Below are 15,570 nucleotides of genomic sequence, written 5' to 3'. Positions count from 1 at the left end.
CTCGTCGAGCTTCGAATGGAGGTGAATCATGGAGGCTTCCAGTTCCAGCATCCTTGACACTTCTTTTCCAGATTCGTAAGCCCTGATGAAGTGGTCCTCCACTTCTATTAGTGCTTGGAGCAGCTCCCTGCTGCTCCCCTGCGTCTCCGCCACCGCCAACCCCTTCTCCTCCGCACCGCCGCCGCCGCCCGTTTCGATTACAGGCTCAGCTTCACAGTGTTCCTTCTCCTCACTCAAAGCTACCGCCTTTTTGGCATTGTTGATGTCTCTCTTGCATTCTACTTCCTCTTCTGCCTCCTCCAGCTCCGGGATACCTTCTTCCTCCCTCAGTAGCCTCAGCTCCTCGTCCGAACTCCGGTCAAGAGCCATAGCCTCCAGTGCCGGCGGCACCGCGTCGAACGGGTTGAAGAAGTCCCACCCGAACAGCTCCGACGAAGGTGACGCCGGCATTGTGGGCGCCGCTGTGAAAAAGCACTCGCACTCCATCGCGCTTTCCGTTGTGTCGTCTCTCTCCGCCTCCACCGTCACTTCCTCCGCGGTGGCTTCCTCTTCGTCGCCGGAGCTCGAATCCGGCAGCGAAGGAGGGTGGGTACCTCGCTGGCACTCCAAAGATTCCACCTTTGCTTCCGCGGGCGCGGGGTGGAAGTGCAGGAAGGGCGAGATGGCTGGTCGGGAAGCGCGACGAGGATGACGGCTGGGGCAGAGTGGCGAGAGACGAAGACGTCTATGGCGGCGGCGGCGTTGAGTGACTGGGTCTAGGCGGAGTGGGCCACGGCGAGGGCGTGCCGCCGTCCCACTGCCGCCTTGAGGAGGCGCTTCCGCTCCCAGCAGAGGGCCACCGGATCGCCATCGTCTCAGCCACCGCCGAACCTGGAGACGGCGCAGCCTCGCATTTCCAGCCTGCGTTGGAGATATGGAGGAAGAATAGAAGGGTTTAGGGAAACAGGTTTACTTCGGAGCAAAGAGCACACTGCATAAAGATTATCACAAACTGTTTCATCTTCACACTTGGTGAGCAATGTACAGCTTCAGATAGCATATTGATCATCAGACTAAACACTGCTCAGTTAGTACACCAGTCCAAATTCCATTACAAAATAGCTAAATTCGAATCAATCCTTCACCTATTCCCCCCTCGATCGGAAGTGTAATTTCTTGTCACCGAGTTACACTAGATCACTTGGTGCAAAATAACTAAATCTGTGCTAGTATCTGCTTTAAGGATGAGAATTATTTACAGGAGAGATAGGTTTACTAGTGAATAAAAAAATAATCAGATTCGCTAATCTTCATTGTCATAATCTTCATCATCATTGTCTATCTGCATTGTTAATTGTACAAGCCGGGATGGTTCTATTCCAATGCTGCCTACCCCATCAGGAAGCGGCCAAGCAGGTGTTTCGTCTGTCTTAGTCGTCGTCTCTGCAGCAGCGGATGTTGCAGCTCCCCCTATGGTGGAAATCGAGGAAGGATGTATGCTGACAGGGTTGTTCTGCTTCTCCACTCCTTGGGACTGCTCGGGTTGTTCGACGGGGGCCTCCTCGTCTTGGTCGCCCAACATAATGTCATCGTCTTCACATTTCACATACCTTTCTTCTCTTGGCTTTGAGGGTGGTCGGCCTCTTCCTCTACCTCTGCCACGCCCTCTAGGGTTAACATTAACATTCCTCATAGCCTATCCAAAAATAAGATCATCATGCATCAGGAAAACTAAATTCATATCAACCTTCGTGCAAAAATAGTATAGAATATACTACAGACCATCTTGGCTGCTCTCAACTGAAGGTCCTCACCGTTCTCAGCTTCATCCCCATGTGTATGTGTCTTCCTGAGCATTTTCATAAAAAGAAAGTCAACCCCTAATTCATTGTTGCCACTTATAGTCACAATTGCAATGCACGATCGAGGCATTACCTTCTCCGACCGATTCCCTTGTCATCTTCAGAAGGCTCCATGCCACCAAGGTTTGGTACCTTGTTGACAACACCAGTTAAGAAATCATAAGCACTATAAGTCTTCACACATTGTTTTCTGTAATGCTCAGAAAAAGTCAATGATTTACCATTATTAAAAACCTCCTTGAAAAAAATGATAAAAATATAACCCAAAAAAGCAATCCAGCGACTGAATAGAACATATTAATAACTATAATCGGTAGGTAATAGTCGATAAGTCATGCATTCAGATTGTCTAAATATCTCAATTTTCCTAGCTCTCAATCTCCAACTCAGTTTTCATGACTAGATTCATGCTTATATTCAAGATCCTTAACCTTAACCTCATACAGGTTGCCTAATTATATTTTGACATTATATTCACAGTTACTAAGCACATTAGCAAGTAGGCAATTTACACTTTTCATTTTTGTGATGGCTATAGCATTTTTATGGTCCTTCGACAAGTAACAATCACAAAAAGGCTGTTTAGTTTGATACTTTCCATTCAAAATTTCATGAGGATAATTTTTTTTCTTGTTCAGACATGACTTTGAGATTAACGTTAGCTATTGCCTTCATTTTAGAAGCTACAAGGTTCAAAGGCCTCATGGAGAGTCAGAACAGGTCTATTTCAAACTGAAATATCCAAACAAGTCCAGCTCAGACCAGTGGTGACACCCGACCCATATTTCCAAATTTGGACAATAGCATAGCATGATATAGTTGCCAAATATAATTTTTGTTTGGAGACATGCATGCCAAAAACTGACCTTCCACTGAAACACAATACAATATTTGCTCCCTAGATTAATGTGGTCGATAATCTTATACACACTCATAACAGATTATGCCACAGAAAATTCACTAAAGAAGAAACAATAAATCTTACAAATGTGAAGAATTCAAGGTCTTGGCTCCTCTTTGAAGAGTAATTTCATATGTTCGGTCACAAAGATCTTGCAAGAACAACTCCAAAGCCTTTGCTGTAGGCCACACAACAATCAATACTTAAGCCATTAGAACCATCTCCAAAAAGTTTGTATGTAAAATTAATTTTAGTTTTACTCAACATATAAAAAAAAATTCCAGATCGTGATCTGCAAAAATAAGATAAATTAAGCAACTGTCATGCTAACTTGCCCAAGTGGAAGTCCAGAGATATACCACATATATATACCGAGCTCACTTAGTAGGATAAAGGCTTTGGTTGTGGTTGTTATTGTTGTCAAAATAGGCAAATAACGTCATCAATTAGTGAGCAAAAACAGTTAAACAAGTTAACATGTAATGGAAAGTAGAGACACAAATTTATGATAATAAGATAAATTTATTGAGTGAAACTAGAAAAACATTTTAACACGTAACGAAACTTAGAAATACTCGGGAACTTACAAACAAGAAGAGGCACGGCCATGGCAATCTTGCCAACATCTTCATCTGCCTGCATTATCTTTTTTATTCTTGACTGTAGCAAGAGAAATCAATGATAACCATCAGTTACAACATATTGCCCAAAATATAAACCTAGTAATTGAACATTGGGTTATCACACAAAAGAAATTAATAAACAGAGAGGTTAATTTGCCTTGAAAAGAATATATACAAGGGGAACAAACATATAAAAGTAATAATTTAATTATACTGCATGTGCACATAAAGTGATAGGCATGTTTATCACTACGTAAGCAAAAGCTTTTATGCTTGTATTATCACCTACTGTAAAGATGACAAACTAAGTAAGGATGTTTGTTAAAAAGCAACACGCAGATTAGTAATATCATTAAGCAATAGATGATCAAGAAACTGACCTTATCAAAAAGTGTGTAAAAATGGTAATCATTACAGGAAAAAAAATGCGCATGGAACACAAAACCACATGATTACTGCCGACATCTTGTCCATGAAGAAAGGGCTCACTAATGTAGGATAATCAAGTAATACCGACTGCTTGGTCTATTTTGCTATGTAAGAAATCTAATCATGTATTTGCAAAAATTTGCATACAATAAAAGTACTCTCTTGAGTATAGTATGTACAACGACGACAACAATAATAAAGCAATTATCCTTTTAAATGGGATCAACTATATGGATCCTTTTATGTCATTGGTCTCCTGAGTATATTCTACAATTTCTAAAATTGACATGAACTAGAAGTAACTCTCCTGAGTTGGGATCAAAAAACAATCCCCATATGGTATTAAAAGAACTAACTTTATTTTATGTTGTTAGATTGGAAGAAGTTAAATAATCGAGTAGATTTAGGTTGCCCTGAAAGGTTGGGATCTTAACATCTAGCATTTCATCTGGATTTGGCTTACAAATTATGCAATTTCTGTTCGTTCCGACATAGGATGATCATCTAGAAGTGAACAGAAATACCAGCATGCAATGAGATCCAAAGCATAAAACAACCAGGGACATAAGTTAAAGGAAATAGGCATTCTTCCAAAACACTTTTTTATCTTTCAACTAATTCCACTACGAATTTATCATCACTGAAAAGTCCAATCCCCCACAAAAGACTCTCAAACATCTCTTTTTGGCACAAGTGACTACTTCAAGAGTGTCTTGTCCAATCTAACCCTATAATTCTTGACATCCAGCCTCTTTATAAACAAAAACCAAAGGCATATTGAATTCAACTTTGATTAAGGAAGCATCAAATTCAGAAATTCCAAAAAACTGAAAAAAAAAAAAAAGATGAAAATTGCAAAATTTATCTAGGGTTTGGCCAACCGAGCTGCCACGAGGAAATCCGGAGATCTCCTAGACGGACATGCTCTTTCTAACATCGAATTACCGATCTGTTGAAGCTACCCAACGGAGCACCAAAATCGAAGGCAAAGCATACGAAGACCTAAAATCGACAGAAAAACAAGAGAGATAGAGAGAGAAAGATAACCAAAAAAGGAGGAAATTACCGCCGGGAATCGAGTTCCAAGCTTCTTCCTCATCTCCTAACCGCCTGCTTCCCCTCCACCGACTCCAATTACAACTGCTTCAGAAAGGAACCAAAATAGATCCAGATCCGCCTCGTCGACGGGGAACATGGATAGTGCTGCAAACCATAATATCAAGAGGAACGGAACAATCCTTACCCGTATGACGTCGTCGCCACCGCCACCGCCACCGCCACCGCCGCCGACCGCGATCTACCTACCAATCCATCGATCCATCTTGTTGCTTTTTTATTTTACCCCAATTTTTTTTATTCACCGAATCTAACGCGAGTTTCCCAGATTGGGATTGGGATTGGAATTGGGAGTGGGAGTGGGCCAAGGTGGGGAATAGCAAGTTCGGATTGAACGCGTTTCCCACTTTTTTTTTACGTTTCTGCTAGCTTTCAATTGGGCCTTTAATTGGGCTTTCTACTATAACTTGGACATGGATGACAACGGGTTGGGGCAAGGACGGATTTGCTATCTCCGTCCCTGAATTTTATTCTCATCCCTATTTTTTCAAGTTCGGGGATTAGGCGGGGAAGGGTTTGTCATCATCATTCCCGCCCTTGAATTGTATCCCTATCCCCGCCCTCATCCTTTTTTTTTTTTTTTTTTTTTTTTTTTCCAGATTCAGGAAATCCCGAATCCGAATCATCAGGGATCAAATCCCCACCTCCATCCCTACTTTTATCTCTAAATTAATTTTATATTATTATTATTTTAATATTAATATTAGTAATAATAATAATTTTATTAATAATATTTTTAAAATTTTAATATTAATATTATTATTATTATTTTCGGAACGGATTCAGAGAAAGGACAATATCCCTATACCCGTCCCATCCCAGAAAAAAAATCTTCGAACGCATCTCTATCTCTTAATAAATCGAAGATCCTCGTCCTCATTTTGAATTTTCTCTATAGGGTCCTAAATTCGTGAAGAAAATTATCATCCCTAACGATAACAAGTGAAAGTTAAGGGTAGCACTACTGGTAAAAAAAATCTATAAAATGATTAAAATAACACTTAGTTTAAAAATATATATTAATCAATTCAAATATTAAATTATGTAATTTAATTTAAAGAATCTAATTTTTAGGAAATAGAAATTAAAATTATGGCAGTTAATAAAAATATGCTATAATATTAAACAAAATTACTTCAACGTAAATTAATTTTTTTTTTATTATAGGGATGTTATATCATAAATTAGGGGTGACAATTCGATTCGGGTTCGGGTTGACAGATTCAGGTTGGCAGGTTGGTGGGTTGACAAATGACAATTTGAACCCGACCTGATTATTAATTCGGGTCAAAATATTCAACCTGAATCTGATCTGTTTACTTGCACTTGACTCGAACCCGACCCGTTTAATCCGTTTGACCCGTTTAACCCGTTTGACCCGTTTAACCCGTTCGACCCGTTCGACCCGTTTAACCTATTTGACCCATTTGATCCGAATCTAACCTGAATTCATTAAATAAATTTTGAATATTAAATTAAAAATTAAAAATAACATTTATCTACACAAATTGAAAATTCATATCATAAATGATAAGCCATAGGAACATTGAAATCAATAGCATAGCATATCTTTAGGGTTTTTAACTTTTTTTTAATTTGTAATTTTAGTTTAAATTTATAATTATTTATAAACGGGTTCGCGGGTTGTAATTGGGTCATTTCATATTGACCCGAACCCGACCTGTTTATTAAATGGGTCAAATGGGTCGACCCAATTTCGACCTGAACCCGAAACTACCCAACCCTAACCTAATTTTTTCGTGTTCGATTCGGATCGTATTTTCATGTCGGGTCAAAAATTATCACCCAAGCAAATATATATATATATATATATATATATATATATATATATATATATATATATATATATATATATATATATATATATATATCATAATCTTCATCCTCGTGATCACTTATCGGTAAAATAATTTTGATTAATTTAAAATAATTTAAAATTTAAATAAAGTAATGAATATTTTGATATAATTATTGAAATAACAAATATATTTGATACGTAATATACATTTATTTTTTATTTTAAAAAAGATACTTTTCCAGATTTACATAATTTAGTTGCCCTATCTATTTTTGTCCATTCCAAATAAGAATCGGTGTCTTTTTTTTTCCTTTGAGACAATGACCAGTCAATATGAAATATATATTTCTTTTTAAAAGAAGATTTATATAATTTAGATTTACATAATTTAAGTGCCCTATTAATTTTGTCCATTATAAATAAAAATCAATATATTCTTTTTTCCTTGAGAAAATGTCAAATCAATACGAAATATATAATGTTTTTTTTTAAAAAAAAAAGACATTTTTTCTAGATTTACATAATTTAGGTGCCCTATCAAATTTTTTACATTCCAAATGAAAATCAGTGACTTCTTTTTCCACAAGTCAATACGGAATATATATTTATTTTTTTAAAAACAGTATTTTTCAAGATTTATATAATTTAGATTTACATAATTTAGGCCTTCTATTAATTTTGTCCATTCCAAATAAAAATACACGTCTTCTCCTTAGAGAAAATGACAAGTCGATACGAAATATACATTTATTTTTTTACAAAAAGTACACACTTTGCAAGATTTACATAATTTAATTGTCCTATCAATTGTTATCCATTTTAAATAAAAATTAGTATCTTCTCTTCCTAAGAAAATGCCAAGTTATATATATATATATACTAATATGATAAGCTACAGTCTATACTGTACACACCGCGCAGTCTATCGGTGTTTCTTTTTTATTTTTTTTCTAATATAATTATTTTTAACTCTCAATGTGTAGTCCTATCCTATGATGAAGACGTTTATGGGGTATAGTTGGTATAGTAAAGTATTAATGATTTATATTTCAAAAAATATTAATTTTTAATATATATATATATATATAATTTATTTTACTAACTAATTTTTTTTATTTGATTTATTTTTTTAACACAAGATTATGTCAATAAAATTTTATTTTTAAGATTTATAAGTTGGATTATAATATTAAACATATAAAAATTTGTAAATCGATGTACACGGGATATGCAGCATAAGGAGGGATAACATATCCTTTGTACACCTAAAAAAATTCAATTTAACATAACCCCAAGTTTAAAAAAAAATTAAAAAAATATGATGAAGAAGAGGCGCGCATGAGCACTTACGAACTTGTCGCCCAAGATAACATCATTCTATATATAAAGGAGCAAAAATTTACATGCAGTCCTCAATCACAACTTAACACATTGTATGGAGTCTCCATATCCAACAAAACTTTAATCAAATATAATGGACATCAATTTATCTAATTACTCTTTATATTTTTCAGATATAAAAAGTAAAAAAAATATAATTCCTCATACAACTTTTTTTTTATCTCAATTGGATAAAAAATATACTAGATTCTCTTTAAATAATGCTCAATTGAATGAAAATATATTATATTTTCTTTAAGTGATGCTAAATTTAGGAGGAATTATATTAAGTAGAAAAAAATATCATACTTAATTTAATAAAAAAAATATATTTTATTATAGTTTAAAGGGCTGAATTTAAAAAAATTATATTTATTTTTAGATTTATTGTACTTAAAAATATATAAGGAGTAATTAGATAATAATATTTATATGAGAGAGTTAAAATAAACAAAAGTTTATATAAAAAAGTGAAATAAAGTTTTTAATATGAAAACTGCACATAAAATTAAAATTATGATAAAAAACTTTTAAGACAATTACCAATATATTTTTCAATATTTACATAATTTAGTTGTCCTATCAATTTTCTTTCATTCTAAATAAAAATCCGTGTCTTCTTCTTCCGTGTGAAAATGTCCACTCAATATAAAATATATATTTAGTTTATTTTTTAAAAAACCGTACTTTGCAAGATTTACATAATTAGATTTACATAATTTAATTACCCTATTAATTTTTGACCATTCCAAATAAAAGCCAATGTCGTTTTCATTGAGAAACTGTCAAGTCAATACGAAATATATATTTAATTTTTTTAGAAAAAATGTACTTTCAAGATTTATATAATTTAGATTTAGATAATTTAGGTGTTCTATTACTTGTTATCCATATAAATAAAAACTCAATGTCTTTTTCTTCCTTGAGAAAATGCAAGAAAATACAAAATATATATTTATTTTTTAAAATAATACTTTTTAAGATTTACATAATTTAGATTTATATAATTTTGATGCTCTATTATTTTTTATACATTCCAAATAAAAATCAGTCTTCTACTTCTCGAGAAAATGCCTAAGTCAATGACGACCATCGGTTGACTGACTCGTTTTAAAAATGCCAGTGTCCTTCCCCGCTGCATTTCCTACATTCAATTGCACCCCAACTCTCCAAAGCCATGGGTTCCTCCTCCTCCTCCTCACATCCTTTTTGGTCTCGTCCGCTGACACGGCCGGACTCGGCTTCAAGTTCCACCATCAATTCTCCAACCGTCATGTACTACTCCGCCCTTGCCGACTGTGCCCTTCGAGGCCGATCCCTAACCGCCGCCAACGGCAGCTCCGAACTCACCTTCATCGACGGTAATGCTACCTACAGCCTCAGCTAGCTGGGATTGTAAGCCCCCTCTTTCCTCATCCCTCCCCCCTCTCATCATGCCCAAATTTGGCGTTCTGACTTAGATTCTTGGAATCAGCTTAGATTTCGGCCTCGTTGCGCTAGGAACGCCGAACGTGACCTTTTTGGTCACTCTGGACACCGGAGCGATCTATTTTGAGTGCCCTGTGACTACCGGCAATGGTCCTCATTCACAACTGGGGTAACTCTAATCTTTTCAAGTTCGCTGTTTTCCAGTACAATCTTAACATCCAATAGATGCACCGATTAAAAACCATCTTTTCTTACGTAATCCTGTTTCTGGATGAATGAATGATTGATAGGGAAGTTGATACATGTGTTCCTCCTCGTAATAACTTTGCAAAGTAATTGAAGTTTATGCTAATGCTTGTTGTCAAGGTGAAGCCAACGAACTGTTCTTCAAGGGAAAGGACAAGATATTAAGAACTCTAATCTTTTGGAAGAATAGGAGAGTCAAAGAAACCTTCTTGTTAGTATTTTGTAGGTTTTACATATAACCTAACTGAATGCTTTGATGAAGTTTGATGGAAAAGAAAACTTTCACGTAGTGTGAGACATCCTTCAGCCGCGTCTATATTTGTCCTTCAATCATGTTGTTTTACTAGGGAGGAATGAAAAATTTTATGAACTTGATTCCTTTCTTATTTACTTAACTGAATGTACTTGTCAAGAATCTTTGGCCTTTAGGAACTACGATATTGACCTTGTTTCAATGTTTGTTTAGCTAGTATCCATGACACGGTCGTTGCTCAGTTCACTTGTAATCCTTGCTCCATCACAATTGTATCTAAACTTGTGAATATTTTCAAGTAATCGTTTTCGCTTGCATCTGATTTCAAACATGTTATCCTTGTCCAACTTCATTGTAACCGCTGACAGCCCAACATACATAATCAACATAACTGGAATTTTACTAGGGATACTTCACTTAATTTAGGATTTCTTACAATGGTCGACTCTAGTACCTCCTTCGTAGTCGAAGTGACTTATCCAAGTGATAAGCACGGAGACATGTGTTGTCTGGGATTCCGGGTTCGAGTCCCCTTAGCAACAAATAAATCTCCCTTTGAGGGATCTGTTGACTGAAGTGGTCTCAACAGTGGGATCTTTTATCAATACAGTGGTACCGTGCCTACAAAAAAATCTTTTAAGGGGTTTTCTGATACGGAGCCGTTTCGACGATGACGCCGGTCACCATATAAAGTTTATCCGGACAATTTTTGTCCCCTTGGGACGGTGCGGTGGTTAAGACATGGGGTGTTGTCACATGAGATCTTGGGATCGAAACTCGACGTGTCCAAGCATGTCTCCCTTATGCCTTACCACTTACACTAATGCTAATAACCATCCGTGATTTACCTCCTCCATGTTAATCTAGGGACGGATTAATAAGGGCACTGGGACGAACGAATCACCTTTTACCATAGGAGGTACCATTGCTACATGGTACCTCCTTCACAGCCTTGTTCGATCCAATGTAAACATCTATCACTCAGAGTGTAAGCCTTTGAGCAAGATCTTGAAAACCAAATTGGAACCACCATCTTGAAAACCAAATTGGAACCACCATCGAATTGTTTGCTCTCTCATGATATTGTTTTGCTACTTTGATAGCCCAATGCTCAAGTGAAGGAAAGTTTTTTAAAAATACCTCCATTCAACATTTTCAGTATGCGAACTCTCTCCCAAACTTTGGTTGGATGAAGCTTCGTCCGACCATTGATTTTGCTTCGGTCAGTAGTTAGTCTTTCTGAAGCAAAGCTTGCACGATGAGATATTCTTCGGAACATGCTAATGAACATCTGTCTAAAAAAAAGTGAGAAGGTAGCTAAACTACACACAAAGATCAAGGAGCTAATCACCGAACTAGTCAACCTCGGCAAAACGATAACCAATCAGGACTCGGTACGCTACACACTCAACATTTTTTCCAAGATTCCATAATGGACCTCCATAATCGACACCTACTACATCTCGAAGAACCTGGAGGTAAGTACCCTAGAGGAACTCTTTTCAACTTTAGAATTACATGAAACCGGATGTGCAGGTCCAACAAAAGAATCAAGCCAGAATCTGGCACTAAAAGCCACCAAAAAGAACAAACCCGAGTCAGACTCATATCTGGAAGGAGACCAAGAAGCTTATATGGTAAGAAAATTTAGAAACTTTATTAGATCTAACAAATTTAAAGAAATACAGAACATAAAAAATTCAAAACATAGAAGAAAAGTTTGATGTCACCAGTGTCAAAAAGAACACATAAAAGAGGACTGCCCGGAACTCAAAAAGGAAAAAGACAAGAGGCCCAAACAAAACAAACACAAAAATCTCAAGGTCACTTGAGACGAAAGCTCATTATCAGAGTCAGAAATAGAAGCATACGCCGGACTAGCACTGATAGCTAATCATGAAGAACAAAGCACTTCAGAAACCAACATAGATGAAGGAGGAGCTACTTCAGACGAATACAGTGAAACAAGAGGAGAATCAAGCTTCAGACCCGATATGATAAGTGAGGTATATCTCTTTACCACCTAATCAACTGTATTTCAAAATTCACCCTCTCTTGTCAGCCACCAAGGGACCAACAAGTACTCTGATACCAAAAGACGCAGCTAACGAAAAGGACGACATGAGAGAGAGTCGACAAGCTCGGTGCGTTCGAAGTACAAGGTGCTGTGGAAAAATACGATGACGGACGAGGATGCGCGCCACATTTCCGAGGGACGAGAAGTCGGAACGGAAGGTGCTCGAAAAGGTCGGAAATTAGGTTCAGACCTATTCCGGATGGCTGAAATCATCTAAGTGAAGGAAACCGGAGCGGAAAACCCGATCAGAAAGTCAACTGGAAGTTGACTCTGCTCCAAGCACCCGGATCACCTGGGGCAACCAAGGAGCCCCGGGTGCGAGCCTAGTCACGGGCTGGTTCAGCCCGGTCCGAGCGCCCGAACCTGGTCTAGGTGCCCGTACAAGAAAGTTCATCTTTTGTTGAATTATCATGATCCGTTGAGTCATAGATAAAATTTTATCCACCCCAGATGCCCGGAATCCTTCCAGGCACCCAGATCAACACTATAAATACAATTCTGATACCACTTGTTGTTTCCCTAACGGCCAGTAAGAGTGGTGAATTACCTGAAAAATAAAAACACAAATCTTTCTTGACTTTTCAAGTTAATTTAATAAACACTTGTATAAACAAAATTAAGAAGCTAATTAAAAAGAGAAAGAGACACAGAGATTTAGTTGGTTTGTAATCAGAGAATTGCTAATCTAAGATGTCTCCTTCGGGCATAGAGTTAAAATACTCAATTACAAAACTAATCAGAAGAAGAATCGTTTACTAGTGTTGTTATTCGACTAGTGAAAACTCAACATTGGCTCAAATGTTACTTTCAAATATTGTTACAAGCTGAGGTAACACATCCATTTGCATCTCATCCAAAGGGCATCATCTAAAATATGCTTTATTCTGCAGCCCGACACAAACTTCGGTTTCGCTACCTGACATAAATTTCACAACAAACGGGGGAAGCATCTTTCCTGTACACGATCCAGTCATTATGCTTCACTCAGAGGTTACTACATGATTATCCTGTTTATGTTTATTTCTGATAAGCCGTGGAAAGTATGATCCTCGCTGTCTTATGCAGAAGTCATTGGTCGGCTACTGCCTGACTATTGTGAATATCGATCGTATCAAAAGCTTTGGACGTAAGCTTTTGATAATTGAACATGTTTGAAGAAATTTAAGACTTAAATAACCACTCTTTGTTAATTCTTGGCACATTCTGATACGCTTTGTTGCAGAAAATTTCCTGAGCGGCCTTCAAGTTGTCTTCGATCGAGAGAGGCACATCTTGGGCTGGAAGAACAGTGATTGTAAGTGCAATCCCCATGAGTGACTCACTGATCATAGAATTCTGAAACTTGTGTTGAGTGACAAATTGTTCCATTGTTCAGGCTTCAATGCAGACAACACTAGCACTCTCGCTGTTAATGCCATCAAGATTAATGCCAAACCACATGATTAATACCAACTGCTTGATCTATTTTGCTATGTAAGAAATCTAATCATGTATTAGCAAAAATTTGCATATACTAAAAGTACTCTCTTGAGTATATTATGTACTACAACAACATCAAGCTATTATCCTTCTAAATGGGGTCAATTATATGGATCTCTCCTGAGTATATTATGCAATTCCTAAAATTGACATGAACTCGAAGTAAGTCTCCTGAGTTGGGATCACAAAACAATCCCAAAATCGTATGCAAAAGTTATCTAGGGTTTGCCCAACCGAGCCACCACGAGGAAATCCGGAGATCTCCTAGACGGACATGCTCTTTCTAACATCGAATTACCGATCCGCTGAAGCTACCCAACGGAGCACCAAAATCGAAGGCAGAGCATACGAAGACCTAAAATCGACAGGCAAAAAAAAGAAAGAAAGATAACCAATAAAGGAGGGAATTACCGCCGGGAATCGAGTTCAAAGCTTGTTCCTCATCTCCTAATCGCCAGCTTCCCCTCCACCGACTCCAATTACAACTGCTTCAAAAAGGAACCAAAATAGATCCAGATCCGCCTCGTCGACGGGGAACATGGATAGTGCTGCAAATCATAATACCAAGAGGAAAGGAACAATCCTTACCCGTATGACGTCGTCGCCGCCGCCGCTGCCACCGCTGCTGCCGATCACGATCTACCTACCTACCAAACCATCGATCATTCCTGTTGCTTTTTTATGTTACCCCAATTATTTTTATTCACCGTAACGCGAGTTTCCCGGATTGGGATTGGGCTAGGGTGGGGAAACGCAAGTACGGATTGAACGCGTTTCCCATTTTTTCAACGTTTAGCTTTCAATTGGGCCTTTATTTGGGCTTTCTATTATAACTTGGACGACGATAAGTGAGAGCTCAGGGTAGTTCAAAAAACTTATAAAATGATGAAAATATCATTTAGTTTAGAAATATATTAATTATTTTTAATTTTAAATTATGAAATTTAAATTAAAGCGTCTAATTTTTAAGAAATAGAAATTAAAATTATGGCAGTCAATAAAAATATACTATAATATTAAACAAAATTACTTAAGTTAAAATTATTTTAAATTGATCTTAATTAAAAAATACTTTCGATTTAGTTGAAGTTGCTTCATTATTTGCTTAATGAAATTGTTCTATGTCGGAGTTAGTTTAATTAATGTTAAAATAATTTTAATTAGAATTGTTACAAGTTAAATTGCCATCATAAAAGAGTATTTTTATGAAAGAAAATGGATAAAAATTAAAAGGACTTGTTTTTCATTTATTATTAAAATATCATCCTACTTTAACTTAGTCTATTTTTTATTTTAAAAAAATATTTGTTTTTAGGATTTATGATTTTGTATTTGCTACGTAATTGTAATAATTTTTATTTCATAGTTGCTGTAATTATACTATAACATAAATATTTATGAGATGATTATTACAATTATGTTCTCATAGTTATTATAATATGATATTAATCGATATTACTTAAAAGAAATTATTTATATTGTAGTAGTTACTATTTATAACTCTATCCATGACGATCAGTTATGATTAGTCCTAAGCCAGGATAAAAGACGAGGGTTGTATTAGGTTGTTAGTCAGCATTAAAATTATGATAAATAATAAATGAATGAATTCATTAAACTATTGTGCTAATTCTAAGTTATTCACTGGAAGAAATATGTTGTAGGATCTAACTGTAACATCTCAGCAAGGACCTATGGGCGGAGCCACATTGGAGCTAAGTTGGGCTCCAGCCCACCAACTTTAGAAAAATAAAACAAAAAAATTCATCCCTATACTTTTTTCCTTAATTATTTCCTGTTTTCACGCATGCACTTTCCATTAAATCAGAATTTTTGATTTTGTACAATTAAATTTCCAAAACACATGCCAATTTATTAGGAATTTTAATTAAATTAAAATTTTATAAACTCCACGACGCTGCTTCTTATTTTTTCCTCTTATTCACATAGCCACAAGTGCTCTCATCCCCCCACCTCC

The 15,570-nt window shown here is 36.4% G+C and overlaps 1 protein-coding gene and 1 long non-coding RNA gene across 3 annotated transcripts; both read right to left on the bottom strand.

Moving 5' to 3' along the window:
• Positions 1-1,067: 1,067 nt before the first annotated feature.
• On the bottom strand, positions 1,068-5,182 carry LOC121986321 (dr1-associated corepressor-like). Of its 2 annotated transcripts, none has more exons than XM_042540201.1 (7): positions 5,038-5,182; positions 4,861-4,934; positions 3,330-3,402; positions 2,827-2,920; positions 1,915-2,031; positions 1,762-1,828; positions 1,068-1,675 (listed from the first exon to the last, which is right to left on the bottom strand). In XM_042540201.1, exons 2-7 carry the CDS (start codon positions 4,891-4,893, stop codon positions 1,283-1,285), a joined length of 777 nt encoding a protein of 258 aa, XP_042396135.1. In that variant the 5' UTR covers positions 4,894-4,934; positions 5,038-5,182; the 3' UTR covers positions 1,068-1,282. The 2 variants fall into 2 exon arrangements, with proteins under 2 accessions (XP_042396135.1, XP_042396136.1); XM_042540202.1 differs by having other exon boundaries at positions 4,861-4,937; positions 5,038-5,178.
• Positions 5,183-12,852: 7,670 nt separating this feature from the next.
• Positions 12,853-14,324, bottom strand: LOC121986320. Its single transcript, XR_006113376.1, has 3 exons — positions 14,181-14,324; positions 14,004-14,077; positions 12,853-13,518 (listed from the first exon to the last, which is right to left on the bottom strand). It is a non-coding gene; the product is annotated as an uncharacterized LOC121986320 (long non-coding RNA).
• Positions 14,325-15,570: the final 1,246 nt, after the last annotated feature.

This window comes from Zingiber officinale, chromosome 5B, assembly GCF_018446385.1.
Source record: "Zingiber officinale cultivar Zhangliang chromosome 5B, Zo_v1.1, whole genome shotgun sequence".
Classification (NCBI taxonomy): domain Eukaryota; kingdom Viridiplantae; phylum Streptophyta; class Magnoliopsida; order Zingiberales; family Zingiberaceae; genus Zingiber; species Zingiber officinale.
Note: the sequence above shows the minus strand (reverse complement) of the source record. Positions and strands in the feature narration are given on the sequence as shown.